We start from the raw sequence: 23517 nt of genomic DNA, 5'->3' as shown, positions 1-23517 counted from the left end.
CACTGACACTGTGACACACATAAAAAAAAAAAAAAAAAAAACTCTTACCGACCCAAACCTCATCTTCACCCACCGATCCGCCATTACAGACGAAGAAGATCATACAACCAAAGATTTCAACTACAATCTCTCTCTCTCTCTCTCTTTGAATCATGAGAGGTCACGATTGGATCAACAATAGCTTACCGGAGGAAATAATCCTCGAGATATTCCGACGACTTGAATCGAAACCCAGCCGCGACGCTTGCTCACTCGTCTGCAAACGATGGCTATCTCTCGAGCGCTTTAGCCGCACCACGCTTCGTATCGGAGCTTCCTTTTCTCCCGACGAGTTCGTATCTCTCCTCTCTCGCCGTTTTCTTCATATTACCTCTATCCATGTCGACGAGCGTCTCTCCGTCACCCTCCCTTCCCTCTCTCCTTCCCCCGTAATGTTTCCCTCATCGATAAATTGTTCTGTTAGTTTGGGATCGGATCTAGGATTGTTACTGGATTTAGTGGTGTTTGATTGATCTGTGACTCTACGATTCAAGATTGAATTCTGCTTAGATAATTTGATTGAATGTCAAATTTTGTTTGGATCTGGATTTGAATTTGGTTTTGTTGAAATTAGGATTCTGGATTGTATCTTGATACTGTATTAGATTGATCCCATTTTTGGAGAATGTATTCATCATTGTATTAGATTGATCCCATTTCTGAAGAATGTATTCATCATACTGCTTTTGTTTTTCTACATTGATCCCATTTCTGGAGAATGTGTGAATTGCTTTTAGTGTAATTGCTAGATAGATTTATCCTTCTCGTTCCTCAATTATTTTGCAGATTAGAAAACGTGGGAGGAACAGTTCATCCCCCTCGTCAAGTAAGCGTAAAAAATTGAATGCTAAGACACATTCTGCAGCTGAGAACGTCGAGTCTTGCAGCTTGACTGATGTGGGATTGACTGCTCTTGCCAATGGATTTCCAAGAATAGAAAACTTGAGCTTGATATGGTGCCCTAATGTTTCAAGTGCGGGTTTGCATTCCTTAGCTGAGAAGTGCACTTCACTCAGATCTCTGGATTTGCAGGTAATTTTTGTCCCTCGTATGTTTTAGGTAGATATTAACTACACTTGGTCTTTCTGATTGAAAAATTATATACAAAATCTATTTTTGAAGTAAATGCGGTATTCAACTATCTAGGTAAAACAAATGTATGAGGAATATTTGTATCCTTAGTTGGCTTTGAGTAACTTAGTTGATATATTTTTGGAAGTAATTCCTTGTTATCTCAGGTTGCATGGATCCCAGATTGTTTCCTTTTATGAGAAGTAGCTCAAATTGTCGGATATATGGATAGCTTTAATCATGTTCATAGTTTTTCTATTCAGATACTCTTGATCATTCAGTAAATGTATATGCCTCTCCTCTCAGCCTGTAACAGCGATTCTTGCTTATGTAGAACTGATTATAATCTTTTCATATATTCCTCTTGATAAAAAATATAATCTCATATGCTTAGGATGTGGTGTTTAGGGTTGCTTTGTTGGAGATAAAGGCTTAGCAGCTGTTGGAAAATTTTGTAAGCAACTCGAAGAACTAAACCTGCGTTTTTGCGAAGGCTTAACTGATATTGGAGTTATTGATCTAGTTGTTGGTTGTGCCAAGTCCTTGAAGTCTATTGGTGTTGCTGCCTCGAATAAAATAACAGATTTATCTCTGGAAGCAGTTGGTTCTCACTGTAAATTACTTGAAGTTTTGTTTCTGGATTCTGAATACATTCATGATAAAGGATTGATAGCAGTGGCTCAGGGATGTAACCGTTTGAAAGATCTGAAGCTTCAATGTGTTGGTGTGACGGATAAGGCATTTGGCGCAGTGGGGGACTTGTGTACTTCGTTGGAGCGATTGGCTTTGTATAGCTTTCAGCATTTTACTGACAAGTTAGTGATCCTGTTCCTTTTTAGTATCTTTGACTTTTCTTATGGGAGAAATACAATCTTTCTGGTGTGTAATTTAACTGTTAGACAAGTCAAGGGATCAGGAAAACCAGGCTTTTGCTCTTGTCTTTCATAATGTGCTTTTGTTAGATGTTATCTTGTCAAAATATTGCGTGAGGGTATAAGACATGTAAAATAAAGATGTGCCAAATGTTGGGTTGACCATATGAAGGACATGGAAGGACACTTGCCTGACATTAAGTGATGGCTTTGCATAGGATATTTACTTGATGTTATTTTGTATTTCAGGGGCATGCGGGCCATTGGTAAAGGGTGTAAGAAGTTGAAGAATCTCACTCTAAGTGATTGCTACTTTGTGACTTGCAAAGGTTTAGAAGCTATTGCTAATGGTTGCAAAGAACTTACACGTATAGAAATTAATGGATGCCACAACATTGGTACCTATGGAGTAGAGGCAGTTGGAAAATCTTGCCCGTACATTTTCTTTCTCTCTTTCTTTATTTCTTGTTAACTGCATCTTAATTGACTATAGGCTGGATCATTGATTAAACCGTTATTTCTGGGTGTATGTAGGCGCCTCAACGAGTTAGCTTTATTGTACTGCCAAAGGATTGGTAATTCTGCTCTTCAAGAAATTGGAAAAGGCTGTAAATCCCTAGAAATACTTCAGTTAGTAGACTGCTCAGGCATTGGAGACAACGCAATGTGCAGCATTGCTAAAGGCTGTCGCAACCTCAAGAAACTCCATATCCGCAGATGCTATGAGGCATAATCTCTCATCTCTTGAAATAAAGTATCCTCCTAGATCTATAGTCACTGAAACTGTTATTTGCGGTTTTCTTTGTGTAGATTGGGAACAAAGGAATTATAGCTATTGGAAAGCATTGCAAATCACTAACTGAGCTTAGTCTCCGATTTTGCGATAAGTAAACCCTGCAACTCTTTTGAATCTTGTTTCTTAAACAGTACCGGGACAAAAGCTAATTGTTTGTTTTATCTTATCCAGAGTTGGAGATCAAGCACTAATCGCCATTGGAAAAGGTTGTTCCTTACAGCAACTAAACGTAAGTGGTTGTAATCACATCAGCGATGCTGGAATCTCAGCAATCGCCAAAGGCTGTCCTCAACTTACTCACCTCGACATTAGTGTTCTTCAGGTAATTAGACACAACCTTCTTTTCTTAAGACAATAGTGTGTTTGTTGTTATTGTGATCTCAAGCTTGAGTCTGATCACAAAAAAATATTCAGAACATTGGAGACATGCCATTGGTAGAGCTTGGAGAAGGATGCCCAATGCTGAAAGACGTGGTCTTGTCTCATTGCCACAATATAACAGACTCTGGTCTGAATCATCTGGTACAGAAGTGCACACTTCTGGAGAGTTGTCACATGGTTTACTGTCCAGGGATCACTTCGGTTGGAGTGGCTACTGTCGTCTCAAGCTGTCCGCACATCAAAAAGGTGTTGATAGAGAAATGGAAAGTGAGCGAGAGGACAACAAGAAGAGCTGGATCGGTTATCACTTATCTCTGTATGGATCTGTAGATCGTCGTAATTTCAAGGTCAGTTTCGAAGGCTTGTGTTTAGTTAATAAAGGCATAACTTACTCCAAACATAACTTAGAAAGACAATTGTTTTTTCTTTTGTTTTGTTAACTTCGTATTTATAACATTTTTGTGAATTGTTTGTACATGGATGGAAAACTCTTAGTATAAGATATAATGCACCTGATATTGTTTGGTTTCGAACATTTGCTGGTTTTTGTATCATTATTAATGTGATCCCTATCAAGCAGCATTAACAATTTATTGATTCCAACATTGAATTAATAATTAATTACACCGTGATTAACAAAGACAGAAAATTTTAACTTCCCAATCCACCACAGAAAGATTCACTTAGATGAAAAAATGATAAGACAGCCTCTTTGTCTAGTTTCCGTTCTCCTTTAACTTTTGGATATTCCCACCCCTAACTTCTCTACAAACTCCTTAAAATTCTTCTCCGACGAACCTCCTGGAGCCACGGCGGCTTCCGCCTCCGCCTTCCATTTCAGAGCATTCTTCTTCAACTCCTCTGCCTTCTCCCCAACTGTCGCTTCCAAAAGCTTCTCTGCCACTTCTTCCCTAGGCACAACCCTCTTCTCTGTCGCTCCACGGCCAAGCCTAACTCCGGTCTTAAAAACATCAATAAGATGCACCGCATTGGTCACCTGATCTCCCCACAGCGGACAACAAACCATCGGGACCCCCAAAGACAAAGACTCCATCGTCGAGTTCCATCCACAATGAGTCACGAAACATGCCACTGAAGGATGAGCCAAGACTTGCTCCTGTGGACACCAATCCACAATCATCCCATTACCTTTGACACTACTTTCTTTGATTTCTTGCGGCAATACATGGGCCTCGACTTTGAAATCATGCGGTGGAGGTCTAATCACCCATAAGAACGATAAACCTGATATCAAAACCCCATGAGCGATCTCCTCGATCTGTTCTTGCCTTAAATACGCAACAGTCCCGAAAGAAATGTAGACAACGGATGATTTAGGCCTCGAGTCTAACCATTCGAGGCACTGATCCGCCGGTTTGCAAATGTCGCCGCTTACATCAGAAGTAATGGTTTTAGCGACTTTAAAAAGCGGTCCAATGGTTTTTACCGGACAAAGAGTGGACATGTAATCAAGAACTTCTTGTTCCAAGACGTCGAAAGAATCGATCAGGACGCAGAAAGACTTGCTAAGATTCTTGAACTGTCCAAGAATCGCTTGCCGCAAACCGATGAACTCAGAAGAAGGATGGAGAAAGCTAGGGATCTCTTCGTGATTCAAGACAGGAACACCAGGGAGCTTAACATCGAGCTCAGGTTCTGTCTCTGTAGGGAAAGAAACAGATCCATCTTGGTAATGGTAATAAGCAGAGAAACAAGCACAAGACTGAACCCAAAGAACCGCACAGGGAATGTTAAACTCTTCCGCTACGTGGCAAACCCATGGGATGAACGGGTTATTGATCAGACAAGAGACAGGCTCGTTCGCTTCTCTGTATCTTCTCACGAGTTTCGACACTTCTCGTATCCCAACGCTCTCGAGGTGTCGAATGTACACAATGAAATCAGCTCTCCGGTCATCGTCCTCTGCCCATTCGTCGTCGAAAAACTCAAACCGGATTGAACCGGAACCAACCGGTTTAAGCTCACCGTCAACGATCTTGTTGGCTAGTCTCATTTTCTTTCCCCAAAGCTCATTAGTGACGAAGGTAACGAGTAAACCCTTGGAAGCAATTAGCTTGCCGAGACGAAGTAGAGGGTTGACGTGGCCTTGTCCTTGAAACGACACGAGCATTACATGAACTGGCTTTGTCGATGGAGAATGTTCCAACACCATGTCCGAATCGGATCCCATATATTTTTGGTGGATAAAAAGAATGTTTATTAATTGCTTATGTTTTTGTAGATTTTCAAATACAAATAGTTTTTAATTTATATTAACGTCACTCATTCTCTCTACCACACATCTTACTTACCACCATCGTCTCTCACAATTTGCATCCATGTGTTATTTTCTTGCCACGCATACGTACATTGATCATCAATAACTTTGATTTGTTAGGATATTAAATGAGAGATGTTTACATTAGTAAATGCATACTTATTCATAATATAAATTATTAGTTTCATATGAGGCTTTGCACAATAAATGGGTCTAACTGTTATATCCACCTTACTTAGAGACAAGTCGGACGTGTGTCCAAATAGTGTCCACATAAATTAGAAGGATCCTATACATTTCTAGTGGGACAGTGGAAACGAGTATTAGAAACCAAAGTAATTTGTATAGTTAGAAAGATATTAGATGTCCAAATTATATAACAAAAGCTTATAACCTAACTAACTTCCTTGATATACAACTTTAAACCGGTGGACAGAAATTACATGGAAAAAAATATTTGTTTTTATCTACTTTTGCATACATAGATTAAAGACCATTTATTTTGATTCCATTGGTGGTAATACGTGGAAATGACATTTAAAAAAACAAATAAAATACAAATTTTATTCAAATATTGATTTTTTTATATATTAGTTGGGGTGACTTGGGGTTCACAAAACATAAGAAACTCATTAGATAAATTCCTCTATGTTTTTTTGTTTTGTAAATCTAAATTCCTCTATGTTTTAAGAACTACGACTAATATAAAACTTGCTGACAAAAAAGACAACAAAAAACTAATATAAAACTAGTATCTGTATTTTATTAATTTTTGATAACCTCTTTTCCTACTACCATTTGAAATGGTTTAAAATGTTTTTTTCCCATTCTGATAAAAATGGTGCTGAAAATGTCCTATTTTTATATTAAGGTCATTTCCAACGGGAGTTCTATCCTATAAAAATTTTAAAAAATTAAATTAATAAAATATTGAAAAGTATGTGAGAGAATTTTTTTTTGCAAGAAATCGGTTTTCTAAGAAAAGACTTTAGAACTTCTAAATATATTTAGAGAAATCCATATTAACACATGTCATGTTTTTAATAGTCAATTTAATTTTAAAAAGTAAAATTAAGAAACATAACTAAATAATATTAAAGATATTGGTATTTTATTGATGATATACTTAAAAGAGTTTCTCTACTCTTGTAGTTGCTCTAAGGACATGTGCAGCGGTGAGAGACCATTTTTGGTCCCAGTGAATTTTTTTTATTTTTTATTTTTAGATTTTTTATTTTTTAAAAACTAACTAATCGCGAGCCGGCACGTGTCAGTAGGGCCCGCGAATAGTGAGATAGAAAACCAAGGAATGTCGCGATATTGGGTACATCCCGCTTTGATTTTTTTCTTTTGGATTTATTCCTAAACAAAATTGGTGGGAGACGGAGCCCAAGTGACGCTGATGCACTTAGTCTAACATGTTAAAACATTGTTTCATAAGAGTTTGAACTTTCTAATATGTTCTTACTCTCATCTATTATCATTTTATTCATTATGTATATATATATATATAGAAGAAAATTTCACATATCACACCAAAAAAACATATAGTTGAATTTATGAGGAGTCAACAAGATATAATTCATCTAAAAAATGAGATGAACCACTAACGAAATATGTTTCGTATATGAACTTTGGAATCATAACTAATACTCGATTTAAAGAGATGTACATCTAGCTTATTGTATATATGGAAGAATTTATGAAAATAGTAAAATATATATAGATCACCATAGTCATCAGATTAGATTGATATGCTTTTTAGCGGAAGAAAAGGAACAAAACATATGATAAGATCATTGTTGAAATCTAGAAAATGTTCTTATCATATGTTTGTGGTGGTTTATGTTTTAGGGGTACATTAACATTTGGACATTTACGAGACATTGTTTTATCACTAGTCTTTTCTGTTGTCTTCTCTTGTCACATGTTTCGTAACCAACTTGTCGACAAACTCTCTAAAGTTCCTATCAGATGATCCACCGTACGCCACGGCGGTCTCCGCTTCCTTCTTCCATCTCTGAGCGTTTTCTCTCAGCTCTGCCGCGTGCTCTCCCACGGTGGCCTCAAGCAGCTTCTCCGCCACAACCTCCCTGGGAACAACCTTTTTCTCAGCAGCTCCGCGGCCTAGTCTCACTCCTGTCTTGAAAACGTCAACCAAGTAAACTGCATCAGTTACTTGATCACCCCATTGTGGAAAGCAAACCACAGGGACTCCCGAAGTTAAAGCCTCCATCGTCGAGTTCCATCCACAGTGACTTAAGAAGCAAGAAATTGCAGGATGACCTAACACTTTCTCTTGTGAACACCATTCCACGATTTTACCCTTTTCTTCAAGTTCACGAGGCAAAACATATGGTTCGACAAGTGACCCTTCCATTGGAGGTCGAACAACCCATAAGAACGACAAGCCAGTGCTCAAAATGCCATGAGCGATCTCCTCCATCTGATCTTGCTTCAAGCCGACTATAGTCCCAAAGGAGACGTAAACGACTGAGGATGGTTCTCTCGAGTCAAGCCACTCTACGGAGTCAGTAGTTGGCTCAGAGATATCTCCCTTAACGTCAGAGCCTATGGTTTGAGCCATCTTGAAGAGTGGACCGACAGGGCTAAAGATGGCTTGAGGAAAAAGGTCTGACATGTGGTCGATGATATCTTTTTCAAGTTCGTAAAAAGTGTCGATGAAAAGATAGAAAGGCTTGTCGTTTTCGAGTCGCTTGAGCTGGTCTAAAATGACTTCTCCGTAGGCTTTATAGGGAGACGAAGGGTGAAGAAAGCTTGGGAACTCGTCATGCTTCAATAATGGCAAGCAGGGGATTTCAACATTGAGGTCTGGCTCAGTTTCTGTAGGAAACTTAACTAACCGGTGGTGGTAATAGTAATAAGCGGCAAGGCAAGCGCAAGACTGGACCCATAGAACAGCCGAAGGGATTTGAAGCTCCTCGGCCACGTCACATACCCACGGCACATAAGCGTTGTTTATAAGACACGTCACCGGTTCCTTGTTATATCTCTTCACGAGATTCTTGATCTCTTGTTTTCCGACAGCTTCAAGGTGTGGTCGGAAGGCATTGAAGTCGGCTCTTTTTTCGTCCTTGTCAGTTAAACCATCAGAGAAGAACACGAACCTGATGAAGCCTAGACCGACAGGTTTGAGCACGCCCTCTTGAATCTTGTTGGCTTGACGCATCTTTTTGCCCCATGGCTGCTCTGTGGTGACAAAGGTGACGAGTAAGCCTTTAGAGGCTATGAGCTTTCCTAGACGAAGAAGAGGGTTTATGTGACCTTGGCCTGGGAAAGACACGAGCATCACATGAGCAAGACGAGACGGTTCCATGGATATCTATTAACTTTCTTCAAGGAAACTAGAAACTGATTTTATTTTCTTTACACTGTCCAATATATATGGGTGTGTGAACATGCACATTATACAAAAACAACAAGAGAAAGTAGCAAAAGGAGTGGCCTAAATCAAACACGTCTTCTTCCTTTGTCTTTTATCTCTTCGTAAAATCTTCGACGATATCTATTGCCACTGTACGAGTTTTATTTACATTGGTTTTCTTATATGTTTATGTTTATTTACTTGCTTGTTAGCAAATTGTTTGTTGTATGGTAAAAAAGTAGATGGGATAGCACAAGTTTATGCACTCAAGGACGTGTAACGAATAAGTTGGATAATCAATGATGTTCTTCTGGTATCCGAGAATACCGACATTGTTCTTTGCGTTCTTGGATGCATGTTTTCATTTGTCAGTGAATGTGATATGTTGCTAGAAATTATATGGTTGGAATGGCGTGAATGTGTTAAGTAGCTTGTGACAAGTTAAATTAAATGTTAAAGGAAGGTATTGAAAATATTAAATGGTTAAGTTAACGAATAAAAGTTAAATGATAAAATCTTGCATGGATCATTGATCATTGGGATTGTACGTCGTAAACAACTTGTTCTTAGATAAAGAATACAAAAGATTACTATAATAAATAACATGCATCGTATGATAATTACGACTTACGTGGCATTATTAGTGTTTTTCGCTGTATTTAAAGAAAGCAACTTGTCAACAAATTCTTGAAAGTTCCTCTGGGAAGATCCACCGTTTGTCACAGCAGACTCAGCGTCCTCCTTCCACCTCCGAGCGTTTTCTCTCAGCTCTACCGTCTTCTCTCCAACTGTGGCCTCAAGCAGTCTCTCAGCCACCTCTTCCCTTGGAACAATCCTCTCCTCAGCCTCTCCTCGGCTGAGTCTCACTCCTGTCTTGAAAACATCAATAATGTACACTGCATTTGTCACCTGATCACCCCACTGCGGGAAGCAAATAACCGGAACTCCTGAAGTTAAAGCCTCCATGGTTGAGTTCCATCCGCAATGACTTAAGAAACAAGCAACCGCAGGATGAGCTAAGACTTTCTCTTGTGGACACCATTCCACGATCTTCCCCTTCTCTTCAAGCTCTCGAGGCAGAACTTGTGGCTCTTGGGAAACACCTTCTAAAGGAGGCCGCACAACCCATAAGCAGGACAACCCGGAGTTTAGAATACCGTGAGCAATCTCCTCGATTTGCTCTTGCTTCAAGTAAGCCACAGTCCCAAAGGAGATGTAAACAACGGAGGATGGTTCTCTCGAGTCAAGCCACTCTATGCAGTCACTGGCTGGCTCGGAGATGTCTCCCTTAATGTCAGAGTTTGTGGTTTTGGCCATCATGAAGAGTGGACCGATGGGGTTGATGATGACTTGAGGGCAGAGCTTTGACATGTGGTCAATAGTATCTCTTTCCAGTTCTTGAAAAGTGTCGATGAGAACAGAGAAAGGCTTGTGAAGTCGCTTGATCTGTTCTAAAATGATACCACCGAAAATGGAATGCATAGATGAAGGGTGGAGAAAGCTAGGGATCTCGTCATGCTTCAACGCTAATGGCTTGAAAGGGACTTCAATGGTTATCTCCGGCTCGGTTTTGGTCGGAAACTTAACTAACTGATGGTTGTAATAGTAATAAGCGGCGAGACAAGCACAAGACTGGACCCATAGGACAGCAGAAGGGATATGAAGCTCCTCGGCTACGTCACAAACCCATGGGATAAAAACGTTATTTATGAGACACCTTACTGGTTGCTTCTCATACTTCTTTACCAGATTCTTGATCTCTCGTTTCCCGGAAACTTCAAGCCAATTCAGGAGCAAATCACTGTCTTCTTTGTATACACACCCAACGTTAAAGAACTCAAACCGGAGGAAACCTAGGCCGACTGGTTTAAGAACACCGTCTTGAATCTTGTTGGCTTGACGCATCTTCTTGCCCAATGGCTCCTCCGTAGTGACAAAGGTAACGAGTAAGCCTTTGGAAGCAATGAGCTTTCCCAGACGCAGAAGAGGGTTTATGTGACCTTGGCCTGGGAAAGACACGAGCATCACATGAGTAAGACTAGCTATAGACGGTTCCATTGGATTCTATTTTCTATAAAGGAAACTGGTTTTGTTTTCGTTACACTCTCCAATTTATGTGAACAAATTTCCACAGAAACTAGCAAAACTAGTGGCCAGAATGTACACTTTTTTTTTTTTTTTAACATTTTTGATAGAAGCATTTACAATGATTGACTTATAGCAGAAAAGACCAAAACACTATACGAAAATAAATAAACATATGATGGCAAGAGAAGCAAACACAAAAACGCAACCAGAGTAAAGAATCTAGACGTCTTGTTTCAAGTACATTATCTCTTCGTACAATTTTGGACGATCACAATTATGTCCGGGACCATACATGCATGTCTCTTTCGACACTTTGTTGGGTTCCATCGTTTTATGAATGTTTGTTTCATACTAGGACTTGATTCCATACGCAATCTCTGATTTGACTTTTATTTTTTAGTTACAATTATTAATTATTACGCCTAGTGTGATTGATCCGTATTACTGGATCAAATTCACCAAACATTTCACTATATCTCTTATGCATTTTTCATTTTTGATAAGTTTGGAGAAAACCTTAGAAGTGAAATAGTTTCTCTCAATTTATTCATTAGATTTTAGGCTTATTTATACAAAGTCTCAAACTTGATTACCAAATTATTTACATATATGATAATAGTGAATCTACCTATTTTAGATATACACAAATATCAGTTTCCATTTAACTCGATCTCGTATCTCCGAGATCTCCTAATAATTTCCTATCTTAACCAACATTTTTATTACTTACAAAACCTATAATACACTTATCAAGGTACACTTGTTCAATTTATATTGGTGCATGCAACATACATTTGATGCATCTAATGATATATTTGTAACTATGCAATCATTGAAGATTCATGTAATGAAAAAAGTTTCTGAAATTAGAGAGCAGAAGAGGTAGAAAGGCTATAAAATATTTTCTTTTTGAGATACACTTGGAAGAAACTATGAAGAAACTATGGCAAACCATTGACTGATGCCACCATCATAGGAGTGGTCTGCTTGGTTGCAGATGGAGCTGAACCGGGGTTTTAATTTTCCTTTCGTAGTAGTTTTGGGGTTTGAAGTTACATCAAGGTGTATCAGGATCTGTAAATTACTATTCTCTTGATTCATACAAATTAGAAACCCTTAAGAGTATTCAACTAAGATTTTTTTTGTTTTTTTTTGGTTATATTTTCTCGATCTCATCAACGTTTTCACCTGAATCCACAAATACGTAGTGGCTTAAGAAGCAAGGAACTGCATGACAAGCCAACACTTTCTCTGTTGGACACCATTCCACGATTATCCCTATCTCTTCGGGGCTCTCAAGGCAAGACGATGTAGTTGAATGATTTCACCTCGAAAATTTGAAAAGCAATTCATCCCTAGTATCATATGTATTGCATAAGCATAACTATGAACCAATATTAATTCCATAAATACCAATATTTAAGATTCTATTGGTTTAAACGTATTGGTTGACTTTTTGACTTTGTGGAAGGAAATGGTTGCTGAGAACTAATCAAGCTATTTTAAATAGATTTTACATTATATCCATTGATAAATCTGTCGTAAAAATTAAATATGTCACTAATTATAAATCTGTCACTATATAAAAAAAAATCTGTTGTCTAAATAAATCTGCAAAAAAAAATCTGTCATTCATAAACAAATCCGTAGCAAGTAGTCCGAGAGATTTTGAAATTATTTTTATTTTTTTTTTCAAAATCGCTAGAATTTTTTAAAGATAATGTTGATTTCTTCCCCAAACAAAGCAAAAAAAAATTATTTTAGTCATGAAAAGAACTCAACTAACCCATATATTTTATGAGTTAGTTAGTTAGTTTAGTAATTATCTTTAAATCTATGTCAATCTAGTTTTTTTCCTCAAAAAAGAAATAAATAATCTCTAAATTATGTAAAGAACAATCAATAGAGAATTTAAATTTGGTATAGACAACACCGGAAACAAGATTAACTGGAGACATTAGTAATATTTAACATTGTCTTAACATCAATCAATTTGTCAACAAACTCTTGAAAGTTCCTCTCAGATGATCCTCCGTATGCCACGGCAGACTCAGCCTCCTCCTTCCACCTCCTAGCATTTTCTCTCAGCTCCACCGCCTTCTCTCCAACTGTGGCCTCAAGCAGTCGCTCAGTCACCTCTTCCTTTAAAACGATCCTCTTCTCAGCCTCTCCACGGCTGAGTCTCACTCCTGTCTTGAAAACATCAATCAAGTACACTGCATTTGTCACCTGATCCCCCCACTGCGGAAAACAAATTACAGGAACTCCTAGAGTTAAAGCCTCCATGGTTGAGTTCCATCCGCAATGACTTATGAAGCAAGCAACCGCAGGATGAGCCAAGACTTTCTCTTGTGGACACCATTCCACGATCTTCCCTTTCTCTTCAAGCTCTCGAGGCAAAACTTGTGGTTCTTGGGATAACACTTTTACAGCAGGCCGCACAACCCATAAGCAGGACAAACCAGAGTTTAGAATGCCCTGAGCAATCTCCTCGATCTGCTCTTGCTTCAAGTAAGCCAGCGTCCCAAAAGACACATAAACGACAGAGGATGGTTCTCTCGAGTCAAGCCACTCTATGCAGTCACTGGCTGGCTCGGAGATATCTCCCTTAATGTCAGAGCTTATGGTTTTAGCCACCGTAAAAAGCGGACCTATAGGTTTGATGAGGACTTGAGGGCAGAGCTGGGACATATGGTCAATAGTGTCACTTTCCAGTTCTTGAAAAGTGTCAATGAGAACAGAGAAAGGCTTGTGAAGACGCTCGATCTGTTCTAAAATAATACCTCCCAAATTTCGAAGCGGAGAGGAAGGGTGGAGAAAGCTAGGGATCTCGTCATGCTTCAGCGCTAATGGCTTGAATGGGACATCAATGGTGATCTCCGGCTCTGTTTCGGTCGGAAACTTAACTAACTGATGGTTGTAATAGTAATAAGCAGCGAGACAAGCACAAGACTGGACCCATAGGACAGCCGAAGGGATTTGAAGCTCCTCGGCTACGTCACACACCCATGGGACAAAAGCGTTATTTATGAGACAACTCACTGGTTGCTTCTCATACTTCTTGACCAGATTCTTGATCTCTCGTTTCCCGGAAATTTCAAGCGTTTTCAGGAAAACATCAAAGTCGCCATTGTAGACGTATCCAACGTCAAAGAACTCAAACTGGATGAAACCTAAACCGACTGGTTTAAGAATACCGTCTTGAATATTGTTGGCTTCACGCATCTTTTTCCCGTATGGCTCCTCTGTGGTGACAAAGGTGACGAGTAAGCCTTTAGAGGCTATGAGCTTTCCTAGACGAAGGAGAGGGTTTATGTGACCTTGGCCTGGGAAAGATACCAACATCACATGAGTAAGACTAGACGGTTCCATCTCCATTTCCACTTTTTTTTTTTTTTTTTGTGCAAGACTAATTTAGTAGATATACATATATGTTGTCTTCTTTAGATCACCATTTCAAAGTTGGCCACCCTTAATTATTATAATTATGTGAGGTTTGGTACAACAGGCCTGTCAAGTGTCACAGCGGCTTATAATACCCTTACATGTTTCCCATGTCGATAATATTTTACTAATTTTATTTGATTTTACACTAGTAGGAAATTTTATTTTATTTAAGAAAAAAGGTAACAAAATACTTGATTAATTTGTTTTATAATAGATAAAACTTTTTAACAAAGAGACCTAAGAAAAGAAGAGAAAACTAGAAGATAAAATACGTGAGGAGATCACCTACTTGGTTTATTTTTTCAACGATTTACCTACTTTGATTATTTTAATGGTATAATTAGAAAATATAAACCCACGAGATCAGTTAAGAACTCTAGAGATGATGTTGACAAAAACCCCAAAATTAACATGCTTGGATTAAAAACAAGTACGTGACTATAATTTATAATCTGATAAACTTGTTGAACAGATCACTTTTTATTTTTAATCTTTTTTTTTGTCGTTAACTCTCTAGAGCTATCCCACAAAAACCAACTTTCCAATGCGATATGAGACTTAATCCTAATTTATCTAATTTTCTTTTTAATTGAGATTCGGATTTTGATCCGGACAACATGATTTTATCAATTGAACGTAAGTATAAAATATGTAAGATTCTAATATGACTCTTTCACTATAGATTGATCTTTTCTTCAAACAATGATGACTCCACCTCTTCTCTTTACTAAATGGGTAGAGAATTGTTTATAGAAGAATTGTGCATAATCAAAATTTCAGGTATGAATTTTGTAGTTAGTTTTTGTGTCTATAGATCAAATTGACTTAGTTATATGACTTGATCAAAAAGTTGAATGTGATTTGTATTGGGCCGTAGTAATCACACATTCACACTGCCTCTTTTGTCTATTCGACATATTAGATTCGACATCATTTTGGTCGGAACGCATGATATGCATGTAGATAGTAGATAAAGTAGTAAAAGGAGTGGCACGAAATCATACACGTGAGGTGGTTCAATAATGTTAAGTGTTTTCAACTCAAGAAAATAGAAAATCGTTGACAAAAAAATAAATACAGAGAAAATCGTCGTAATTAATATCTTGAACCATGCATACCAAAATCTCTATATAAATATATATTTTTATATTTTTTAAATCTTAGTTTTGTTTATTGTATTTTACAACTTTAAAAAGTATCAAATGTTCATCAATGTCCCAAGTACAATATATAGTCAGTGCATCACCAAGTAGATTAAAAAGTTCATTTGAATTTTTGAATGATTTATAATCAACTTCCATGAAAGGTACCAACATAATCCTTCCACCATTGGATAATAAGATACATAAGCTATAAGCTATACACGTGTAACATATGAACTGATAGACAACACTGCAAAAACGTTAATACAAAGGAGACCTTATTAAGTAAGGTTTGACATAGTCTTCATACAACAACCAAGTTGTCAACAAACTCTTGAAAGTTCCTCTCAGATGATCCTCCGTATGCCACGGCAGACTCCGCGGCCTCCTTCCACCTCTTAGCGTTTTCTCTCAGCTCCACCGCCTTCTCTCCAACTGTGGCCTCAAGCAGTCGCTCAGTCACCTCTTCCTTTAAAACGATCCTCTTCTCAGCCTCTCCACGGCTGAGTCTCACTCCTGTCTTGAAAACATCAATCAAGTACACTGCATTTGTCACCTGATCCCCCCACTGCGGAAAACAAATTACAGGAACTCCTAGAGTTAAAGCCTCCATGGTTGAGTTCCATCCGCAATGACTTATGAAGCAAGCAACCGCAGGATGAGCCAAGACTTTCTCTTGTGGACACCATTCCACGATCTTCCCTTTCTCTTCAAGCTCTCGAGGCAAAACTTGTGGTTCTTGGGATAAACCTTCTAAAGGAGGCCGTACGACCCATAAGCAAGACAACCCGGAGTTTAGTATGCCGTGAGCAATCTCCTCGATTTGCTCTTGCTTCAAGTAAGCCACAGTCCCAAATGAGATGTAAACAACGGAGGATGATTCTCTTGAGTCAAGCCACTCTATGCAGTCACTGGCTGGCTCGGAGATATCTCCCTTAATGTCAGAGTTTGTGGTTTTGGCCATCATGAAGAGTGGACCGATGGGGTTGATGGTGACTTGAGGGCATAGCTTTGACATGTGGTCAATAGTATCTCTTTCCAGTTCTTGAAAAGTGTCGACGAGAACAGAGAAAGGCTTGTGAAGTCGTTTGATCTGTTCTAAAATGATATCACCGAAAGTGGAATACTTAGATGAAGGGTGGAGAAAGCTAGGGATCTCGTCATGCTTCAACGCTAATGGCTTGAATGGGACTTCAATGGTGATCTCCGGATCTGTTTCGGTCGGAAACTTGACTAACTTATGGTGGGAGTAGTAATAAGCGGCGAGGCAAGCACAAGACTGGACCCATAGGACAGCAGAAGGGATATGAAGCTCCTCGGCTACGTCACAAACCCATGGGATAAAAACGTTATTTATGAGACAACTCACAGGTTGCTTCTCATACTTCTTGACCAGATTCTTGATCTCTCGTTTCCCGGAAACTTCAAGCCAATTCAGGAGCAAATCACTGTCGTCTTTGTATACACATCCAACGTTAAAGAACTCAAACCGGAGGAAACCTAAACCGACTGGTTTAAGAACACCGTCTTGAATATTGTTGGCTTGACGCATCTTCTTGCCCAATGGCTCCTCTGTGGTGACAAAGGTGACGAGCAAGCCTTTGGAGGCAATGAGCTTTCCTAGACGAAGAAGAGGGTTTATGTGACCTTGGCTTGGGAAAGACACGAGCATCACATGAGTTAGCGACGATCCAATCTCCATTTCCACTTTTTTTTTTTTCTTTTTGTGTAAGACTAATTTGTAAATTTCCAAGTTAGACACCCTGACCTATCTTATAATTATGGCAGGTTTGGTACAACAGGCTTGTCAGCGGCATATAATACCCTTGCATGTTTCTCATTCTTTTGTCGATGATAGTATAATACTCCTCTTCTTTTTCTATTATAAAAACAAATTCATAAAGTATTTTGTTGCATTAAAGAATAGGCGTAAGAAAAAAATACAAAAACTAGAAGATAAAAATTCATCATCACCTACTTATGTTATTAGAAATATAAACCACGAGATCATTAATAATATACACTATACTAATTAAGAACTCTAGAGATAATGTTAACGGTTGACAAAAACCCCCGAAATCAACATGTTTTTTTTTTTTTTTTTTGTCGTTAACTCCCTAAGCTATCCCACAAAAATCAACTTTCCAATGCATATTTGAAATATTCCATTCAAGAATCCGATCTATTTTTTTTATGTGATATTCAATCCGATACGAGACTTAATCCGATTTCCTTAAGACGTAAGAGATACGTTATAGGAAAGCGACATATTTAATCTAGAAGTTTTTTATAGTTTCAGTTTTTATGAAATCGATAAAACCAAAAATTCTAAGAAACTAAAATGAAATAAGAAAAACGTTAACATCCTAGGCGTATATTGGGGTGATTATAATTAGGTTTGTTCTTGTTATTTTACAAAACTATGTGTGAGATCGTGAGAGTCTTGATCTCGAGACCCAACACCATAAGCAAATAATTAGTGGTCATTATAGTGAAACCTGTGGCATGTGAAATGCTGATCGAGAAAAGTAGGAATTTGGAAAAAAGCCTTTGAGCGGCCCAAACGCCAAACACTCTCTCCTCTCTCATGAAAACCCTAACCGCACAGATCGAGGGGGAAGCATCTTCACCGGCGCCGTTGGTGCTTGTGTGTCTTTTCCCTCCCCTTCTTGTTTCTTTCTTCTTGTAGAGCTCATCGATGGTGGACGATTGTCAGAAATGGAGCTTAGGTGATGGGCGTCTCTTTTCTCCGACGGCGGTGGTGTGGTGTCTCTTCTCTGATGTAGCGGCGGCTCCAATCGGGCGGTGGAGTGCTCTGCTGCGCATGACCCTGGTTTGAAGACGCTGGCGGTTGTATCAGAGCCTCTCCTTGGCTCAGCCGTCCCTTTAGTTGTTGTGGCTACGACGGAAGTCAGAGATGAAACGGTGGGTTCGCTGTTTTGATTCGGCGGTTCACGGTAGGTTCTTTGGATCCTTTACTAGCCCCTTCGGGTTTTGGTTTTGGTTTGTTTGCTTGAGCCAATCATCTTCCGGATCCTCCGTTGGGGTTTCCTCCGGTCCGGGTGATTGGTTTTGGCTCAGGGGTTGTCGAGGCTCCTGGTTTGGTTGGAGGGGATAGATTCCCGGTCGTCGGTTTGCTAGGAATGGGTTCTGACTTCTCGGAACCGGTTGTCGGACGATTGGGTATTCCGGGAGGAGTGTAGCAGGTTGGTGAGTCGGCGGTTTGGTTTCAATGGTGGGATCCGGATTCTTCCACCGGCGTTCCTCTTCCTCTCGATCTTGCCGCAACGCCGTGCTCCTTGAATCCGCCGGTGCTAGTGCTCTGATTCTCTGCCTCCGGTTATACAGCAAGATCCGATCCTCCGATCTCTTCTCCGGCGAGCTTTCCGACGTCCTTCTTGGGTAGCCAAAGTTTCGTTTTTCTGTAATCTGATACCGGCCCGTTAAGGGCCCAACCCATTGAGGGGTTTTCATATATTTAAAAAAAAAAAAAAAAAAAGAAATGCTGATCGAGAGGAAAGATATGTCATTACTAGTTCTTCTGATCTAGAACTCAGATTTTATGCTATTAAACAAAAATTGTGTTGATTCAAAATTCAAATGGTGTCAGATTCAAATGCATATTCATTATTTGAAGAACACATCCACAATATGTAGGATAAAAAAAAAAAATTATCGCAATTTAAAACTTATTATCAAACTTGTTGAAATTCTACAAAATCAGGCAGAGCTAAATATATCATAGGCTTGGACAAAATATTTGTTAGTTCCGATTCGATTCAAAAAAATTTGAATATTCGTAAAATTTGGAAACAAAACAAATAGGAAAATACATTATTCGTTAACGATATCATTTTTTCTTAGTATCCGTGTATTTTTATAGATTTATATAAGAATATATAACTATATATATCAAAATTATTATATGATTTGCACATTTATATGTTTTTGGCTTGTATCTCGTTTATCATATTTTGGACATGTGTTGGATTTGTTGATAAATGGTGACATTTTTTATATAATATAATAATTTGTAAATAGAATTAAATAATATCAAAATCTATCCAAAGTTAGATTTCTTGGTTGACGTGGTTCAACCAAAAATCTCAATTTTCTCTGTGGATGATTGATTTACTCACTTTACATTCCCAAAGTTTTCAACTTTTTTTATTTATTTTGAGCTTCAAAAGACTCCTCCTTTCTAATGGCTTCATCTGCATTTGCTTTCCCTTCTCACATAATAACCAAAGGAGCATCTACAGATTCTTGCAAATCAACTTCTTTGTCTTCTTCTCGATCTTTGTCTACATATCTTCCATCGCCATGTCCGAGACCCAACAACGATTTACATGTAAGCTTACTTATACTCTCTTTTCTCTGCTTCATCGATGATTTAGGGAACTATGAGATTTTGTCATTGCCCATTTGTAAATTCTTGAACTGAAATAATGGGTTTACCTCAATTTTGACAGAAGTCAAACAAATCGGACTCTTTTCCAATGTTGATTTATTGAAATTGAGAATTGATGCTGTGATATTTAGACTCTCTTTCAGTTCTAATTTCTGGAGAAAATGACAGCTTTTGTTCTCCAGACCCATCTCTTCGGGTCCGATGTACCAATCTGCTGCCAATTCCGCTAATCCGGAATCCCATGTTCTCAAAAACTGCTTAACAGATGACAAACAGGTAAAAATCATAACTTTGATTGAGCCTTACTTGTTTACTTAAGCATTATTGTGTCTTTGAGTTTGGGTTTCGTTTAGTAACGATTTCAAATATTGTGGCAATGCATAAATGCTAAATCTTTTATCTAATGCTGAATCTATGATGGGGTTGGTTCATGGTTATTATTGACACCGTTTCTTAAGGCTTGTGCAGTTGGGAGGAGGAAGAACATGATGATGATGGGCTTACTCATGTCTGGTTTAATGGTTTCAGAAGCCAATCTTCCAGCAGCGTTTGCATCAACACCAGTGTTCAGAGAATACATTGATACATTTGATGGGTACTCTTTTAAGTACCCTCAAAATTGGATCCAAGTCCGAGGAGCGGGTGCTGATATATTCTTTAGAGACCCTGTTGTCCTCGATGAGAATCTCGCAGTTGAGTTTTCTTCGCCTTCTTCCTCAAACTACATGTCACTTGAAGACTTGGGATCCCCTGAAGAAGCAGGAAAGAGAGTAGTTCGACAGTACTTGACTGAGTTTATGTCCACTCGACTTGGGGTCAAACGCCAGGCCACCATCCTGAGCACTTCTTCTAGAGTTGCAGATGACGGTAAACCGTACTACCAAGTCGAGGTAAGCTAAAGTCAAAATACCATACTGCATCCTAATTTTGTGAAATGACATCTCAGGTTTTGGATATTTTGAAACTGTGTAACGTAGTGTTGTTGTTCAGTTGTCTTCAAATATTAAATTATGAGTGCAACATCATATGACGGCTTAGATCATTTGCTACTTGAGCTTAATTATAAGGAGAATGTTTTTGTGCCTATTGCTGAAACCAAGTGTGAAGCTTTAGGTGAATTTAGACAGAACCGGACCATGACATTTTTCTTGTTGGTTCAGAGTTGCATAATACATTTGTTTTGTTGATCAATCATAGTGTTGCAGCATGGTTTAATCAATCATAAGAATAGTTTTCTTGATCAAACATATTTTGTTGCAAGATGTCTTGATCAATCACAGGATTTCAGACTTGCATAAGAAACAACAGTTTAATCTTCAACAATTCTCTAGTGTTTACGGATTGTTTCATCTGAAGTTGCAACTTGCATTTATGCTTAGAGATATTGTATGATAAACCACATAGCTCATGAGCGACAATAATGTGTGTTTGAATGATTGAACAGGTAAACATAAAGTCATACGCCAACAACAACGAGCTAGCTGTGATGCCGGAAGATAGAGTGGCTCGTTTGGAATGGAACCGGCGCTACCTAGCGGTTCTAGGAGTTGAGAACAACAGACTCTATTCATTGAGACTCCAAACACCTGAGAAAGTTTTCCTAGAAGAAGAAAAAGATCTAAGAAGAGTCATGGATTCATTCAGGGTCGAGAAGATATAGAAGAGCTCACAATTCTCCATTTATTTTCATTTTTCCAAACCAAAACATCTTGTTGCTGGTTACTTTTGATTACAAAACAAAAGGATTTTGATTCAAATGACATCTTGATATGGTTGAGAATTATTGTAAACTGACAAGTATAAACCAGTGGATAAATTGAACTGTTCATCGATATATAAACCGGAACCGCTTAATCAAAATTGAGGTATAATTGCCGGTTTATCTCTAAGGCTCTTTTGTTTGGTTTAACGACTTTGACAAAAACCCTCACCGGAGAAAAAGGGAAGTAAAAGAAGACGAGACGACGATGGTGGGATTTGAGAGCTACGTGATTGTTCACAACATAGCGAAGCGTCACAACATCGGCACACTAGCTCGTAGCGCCACTGCCTTTGGTGTTACGGAGCTGATCCTTGTCGGCCGTCGTGATTTCAACGCCTTCGGGAGCCATGGTTCAGCTTCTCACATCCGATTCCGCCATTTTCACTCCCTTGCCGATGCTCGTACCTACTTAAAGGTCTCAACTTTAGTCAGATTCAACTCAAATTTGGGAACTTTCTTTATGGGTCTTATCATTGCTGGATTAGGGTGTTTCAAAGTTTGAGTCTTTTGTTGTTTAGGAGGAGAAAGATTGCGATATTTGTGGCGTTGAGATTGCAGATGGAGCTGCTGCAGTTAACGAGCATCCTTTTAAAAGAAGCACTGCTTTTCTTCTCGGTAATGAGGTAATCAAAAGATCTGATTTTTACATAACTTTGAATGTTCCAGTTTAACTTAAGTTTGTGAAGTTAGCTAAGGGTTCTTAGTTCTGAAGAAACATCGTTATGGGTTACTTTGTTTGCTATGAGATCGTGATCTTTTTGGTTAGTTTCAGTTTTGAACAATGAGTTAATCAAGTAGATTTATAGGAAATCAATAATTTTGTTTGAGACTGTGAACTTAGAATTTGGATCTTTAGTCAGTTTCATCTGTGAACAATAATGAGAGAACAAGTAGACTACAGATACTTGAATGGTTGAAACACATTTTACAACTTCAGGAATTGGAGTGAAGTTAGCTCAGAGTTATAGCCTTCGACTATTGTACGTTTAATCCGAAAACTGCTTATTCTGGCTTCAATGGTTGTGCAGTTGTGGTCTCTGCCATTAACTAAATGGTAGGTAATAAGCTTTCGAGATTTTAACAAATTATTACTGAAGGACCAATTTTTGGGGATTTTGTAGGGATCAGGATTATCTGCCAAGGAATATGAAATATGCGACTTCTTTGTGTATATTCCTCAGTATGGCTGTGGCACTGCCTCCTTGAATGTGACTGTTGCAGCTTCTATTGTTTTGCATCATTTTGGAGGTATTATGTTTTCTGTTTCTGTTCCCATTTTGTTAAGATTAGAAAAACAGTTTGATGGATAGCAAATTTATAGAAAATAGTAACTCAGTGTGACTGCTTAGTCATATGGACAATGATGATAGTGTTCGTTTCTTAAAAATAGCATTCTTCTGTTTCAGTTTGGGCTGGATTTTCTGAGCGTGTCCGGGACGGAAGCAAATTTATAGTGGCTGATAGACCCGTGAGACAAGGAAGACGGAATATCTGTGCCGGAACAGAAGAATCCATCATCGAAGAGCGGAAGTTGAGGAAAGAAAGTGCGGAAAATGGGTTTTTCGATGATAATGGAAATGAGAATGGAAATTCATCATCCGACCTTTTGGACGGTTTGTTCCTTAACGAATAATTGACTTTGAATATGAATGAAGCAAAGTTTTTGTTATTTCGGGTTTTAAGTCCTGGACAAGATCAGGCACACCCTTCAATATATATTATCAAACAGAGTCAGCTCTCGTTAGTTCATTCCCTAGTTACCAAATCTTTGTTTTGCAAGTAGAGAAGGCGCATAAATTACGCAAAGTTGATTACTTGATTTTGATTTGTTGATTTGATATGAAT

General features: G+C 38.5%; 8 protein-coding genes across 10 annotated transcripts; 3 read left to right on the top strand and 5 right to left on the bottom strand.

The window, feature by feature from the left end:
- The first annotated feature begins 24 nt into the window (after positions 1-24).
- Positions 25-3694, top strand: LOC17878103 (F-box/LRR-repeat protein 4). The gene is made up of 8 exons (XM_006283298.2): positions 25-428; positions 826-1071; positions 1519-1925; positions 2232-2417; positions 2517-2709; positions 2793-2869; positions 2950-3100; positions 3193-3694. The coding sequence occupies exons 1-8, from the start codon at positions 153-155 to the stop codon at positions 3487-3489; spliced, it is 1833 nt and encodes a 610-aa protein (XP_006283360.1). The 5' UTR covers positions 25-152; the 3' UTR covers positions 3490-3694.
- Positions 3695-3737: 43 nt separating this feature from the next.
- Positions 3738-5373, bottom strand: LOC17879316 (UDP-glycosyltransferase 84A1). The gene has a single exon (XM_006285336.2). It carries the CDS (start codon positions 5348-5350, stop codon positions 3893-3895), a length of 1458 nt encoding a protein of 485 aa, XP_006285398.1. The 5' UTR covers positions 5351-5373; the 3' UTR covers positions 3738-3892.
- A 1790-nt stretch (positions 5374-7163) lies between these two features.
- On the bottom strand, positions 7164-8982 carry LOC17879187 (UDP-glycosyltransferase 84A3). The gene has a single exon (XM_006283597.2). The coding sequence runs from the start codon at positions 8772-8774 to the stop codon at positions 7335-7337; it is 1440 nt and encodes a 479-aa protein (XP_006283659.1). The 5' UTR covers positions 8775-8982; the 3' UTR covers positions 7164-7334.
- A 347-nt stretch (positions 8983-9329) lies between these two features.
- Positions 9330-11022, bottom strand: LOC17878132 (UDP-glycosyltransferase 84A4). Its single transcript, XM_006283604.2, has one exon. It carries the CDS (start codon positions 10878-10880, stop codon positions 9450-9452), a length of 1431 nt encoding a protein of 476 aa, XP_006283666.1. The 5' UTR covers positions 10881-11022; the 3' UTR covers positions 9330-9449.
- Positions 11023-12773: 1751 nt separating this feature from the next.
- LOC17879085 (UDP-glycosyltransferase 84A4) lies at positions 12774-14294 on the bottom strand. Its single transcript, XM_006285826.2, has one exon. The coding sequence runs from the start codon at positions 14286-14288 to the stop codon at positions 12855-12857; it is 1434 nt and encodes a 477-aa protein (XP_006285888.1). The 5' UTR covers positions 14289-14294; the 3' UTR covers positions 12774-12854.
- Positions 14295-15658: 1364 nt separating this feature from the next.
- Positions 15659-17270, bottom strand: LOC17879555 (UDP-glycosyltransferase 84A4). Its single transcript, XM_006285951.2, has one exon. It carries the CDS (start codon positions 17199-17201, stop codon positions 15804-15806), a length of 1398 nt encoding a protein of 465 aa, XP_006286013.1. The 5' UTR covers positions 17202-17270; the 3' UTR covers positions 15659-15803.
- A 2370-nt stretch (positions 17271-19640) lies between these two features.
- LOC17878928 (psbP domain-containing protein 1, chloroplastic) lies at positions 19641-21733 on the top strand. Of its 3 annotated transcripts, none has more exons than XM_006285807.2 (4): positions 19641-19850; positions 20079-20186; positions 20369-20800; positions 21355-21733. In XM_006285807.2, exons 1-4 carry the CDS (start codon positions 19704-19706, stop codon positions 21568-21570), a joined length of 903 nt encoding a protein of 300 aa, XP_006285869.1. In that variant the 5' UTR covers positions 19641-19703; the 3' UTR covers positions 21571-21733. The 3 variants fall into 3 exon arrangements, with proteins under 3 accessions (XP_006285869.1, XP_023635617.1, XP_023635618.1); XM_023779849.1 differs by having other exon boundaries at positions 19765-19850; positions 20093-20186; positions 21355-21693; XM_023779850.1 differs by lacking the exon at positions 19641-19850 and having other exon boundaries at positions 20095-20186; positions 20379-20800; positions 21355-21693.
- A 57-nt stretch (positions 21734-21790) lies between these two features.
- LOC17877640 (putative TrmH family tRNA/rRNA methyltransferase) lies at positions 21791-23421 on the top strand. Its single transcript, XM_006282752.2, has 4 exons — positions 21791-22087; positions 22191-22295; positions 22794-22920; positions 23079-23421. The coding sequence occupies exons 1-4, from the start codon at positions 21878-21880 to the stop codon at positions 23303-23305; spliced, it is 669 nt and encodes a 222-aa protein (XP_006282814.1). The 5' UTR covers positions 21791-21877; the 3' UTR covers positions 23306-23421.
- The last annotated feature ends 96 nt before the right edge of the window (positions 23422-23517 follow it).

The sequence above is a fragment of the Capsella rubella genome, unplaced genomic scaffold, assembly GCF_000375325.1.
Source record: "Capsella rubella cultivar Monte Gargano unplaced genomic scaffold, Caprub1_0 scaffold_7, whole genome shotgun sequence".
Classification (NCBI taxonomy): domain Eukaryota; kingdom Viridiplantae; phylum Streptophyta; class Magnoliopsida; order Brassicales; family Brassicaceae; genus Capsella; species Capsella rubella.
This window is presented reverse-complemented; position numbering and strand designations above follow the sequence as displayed.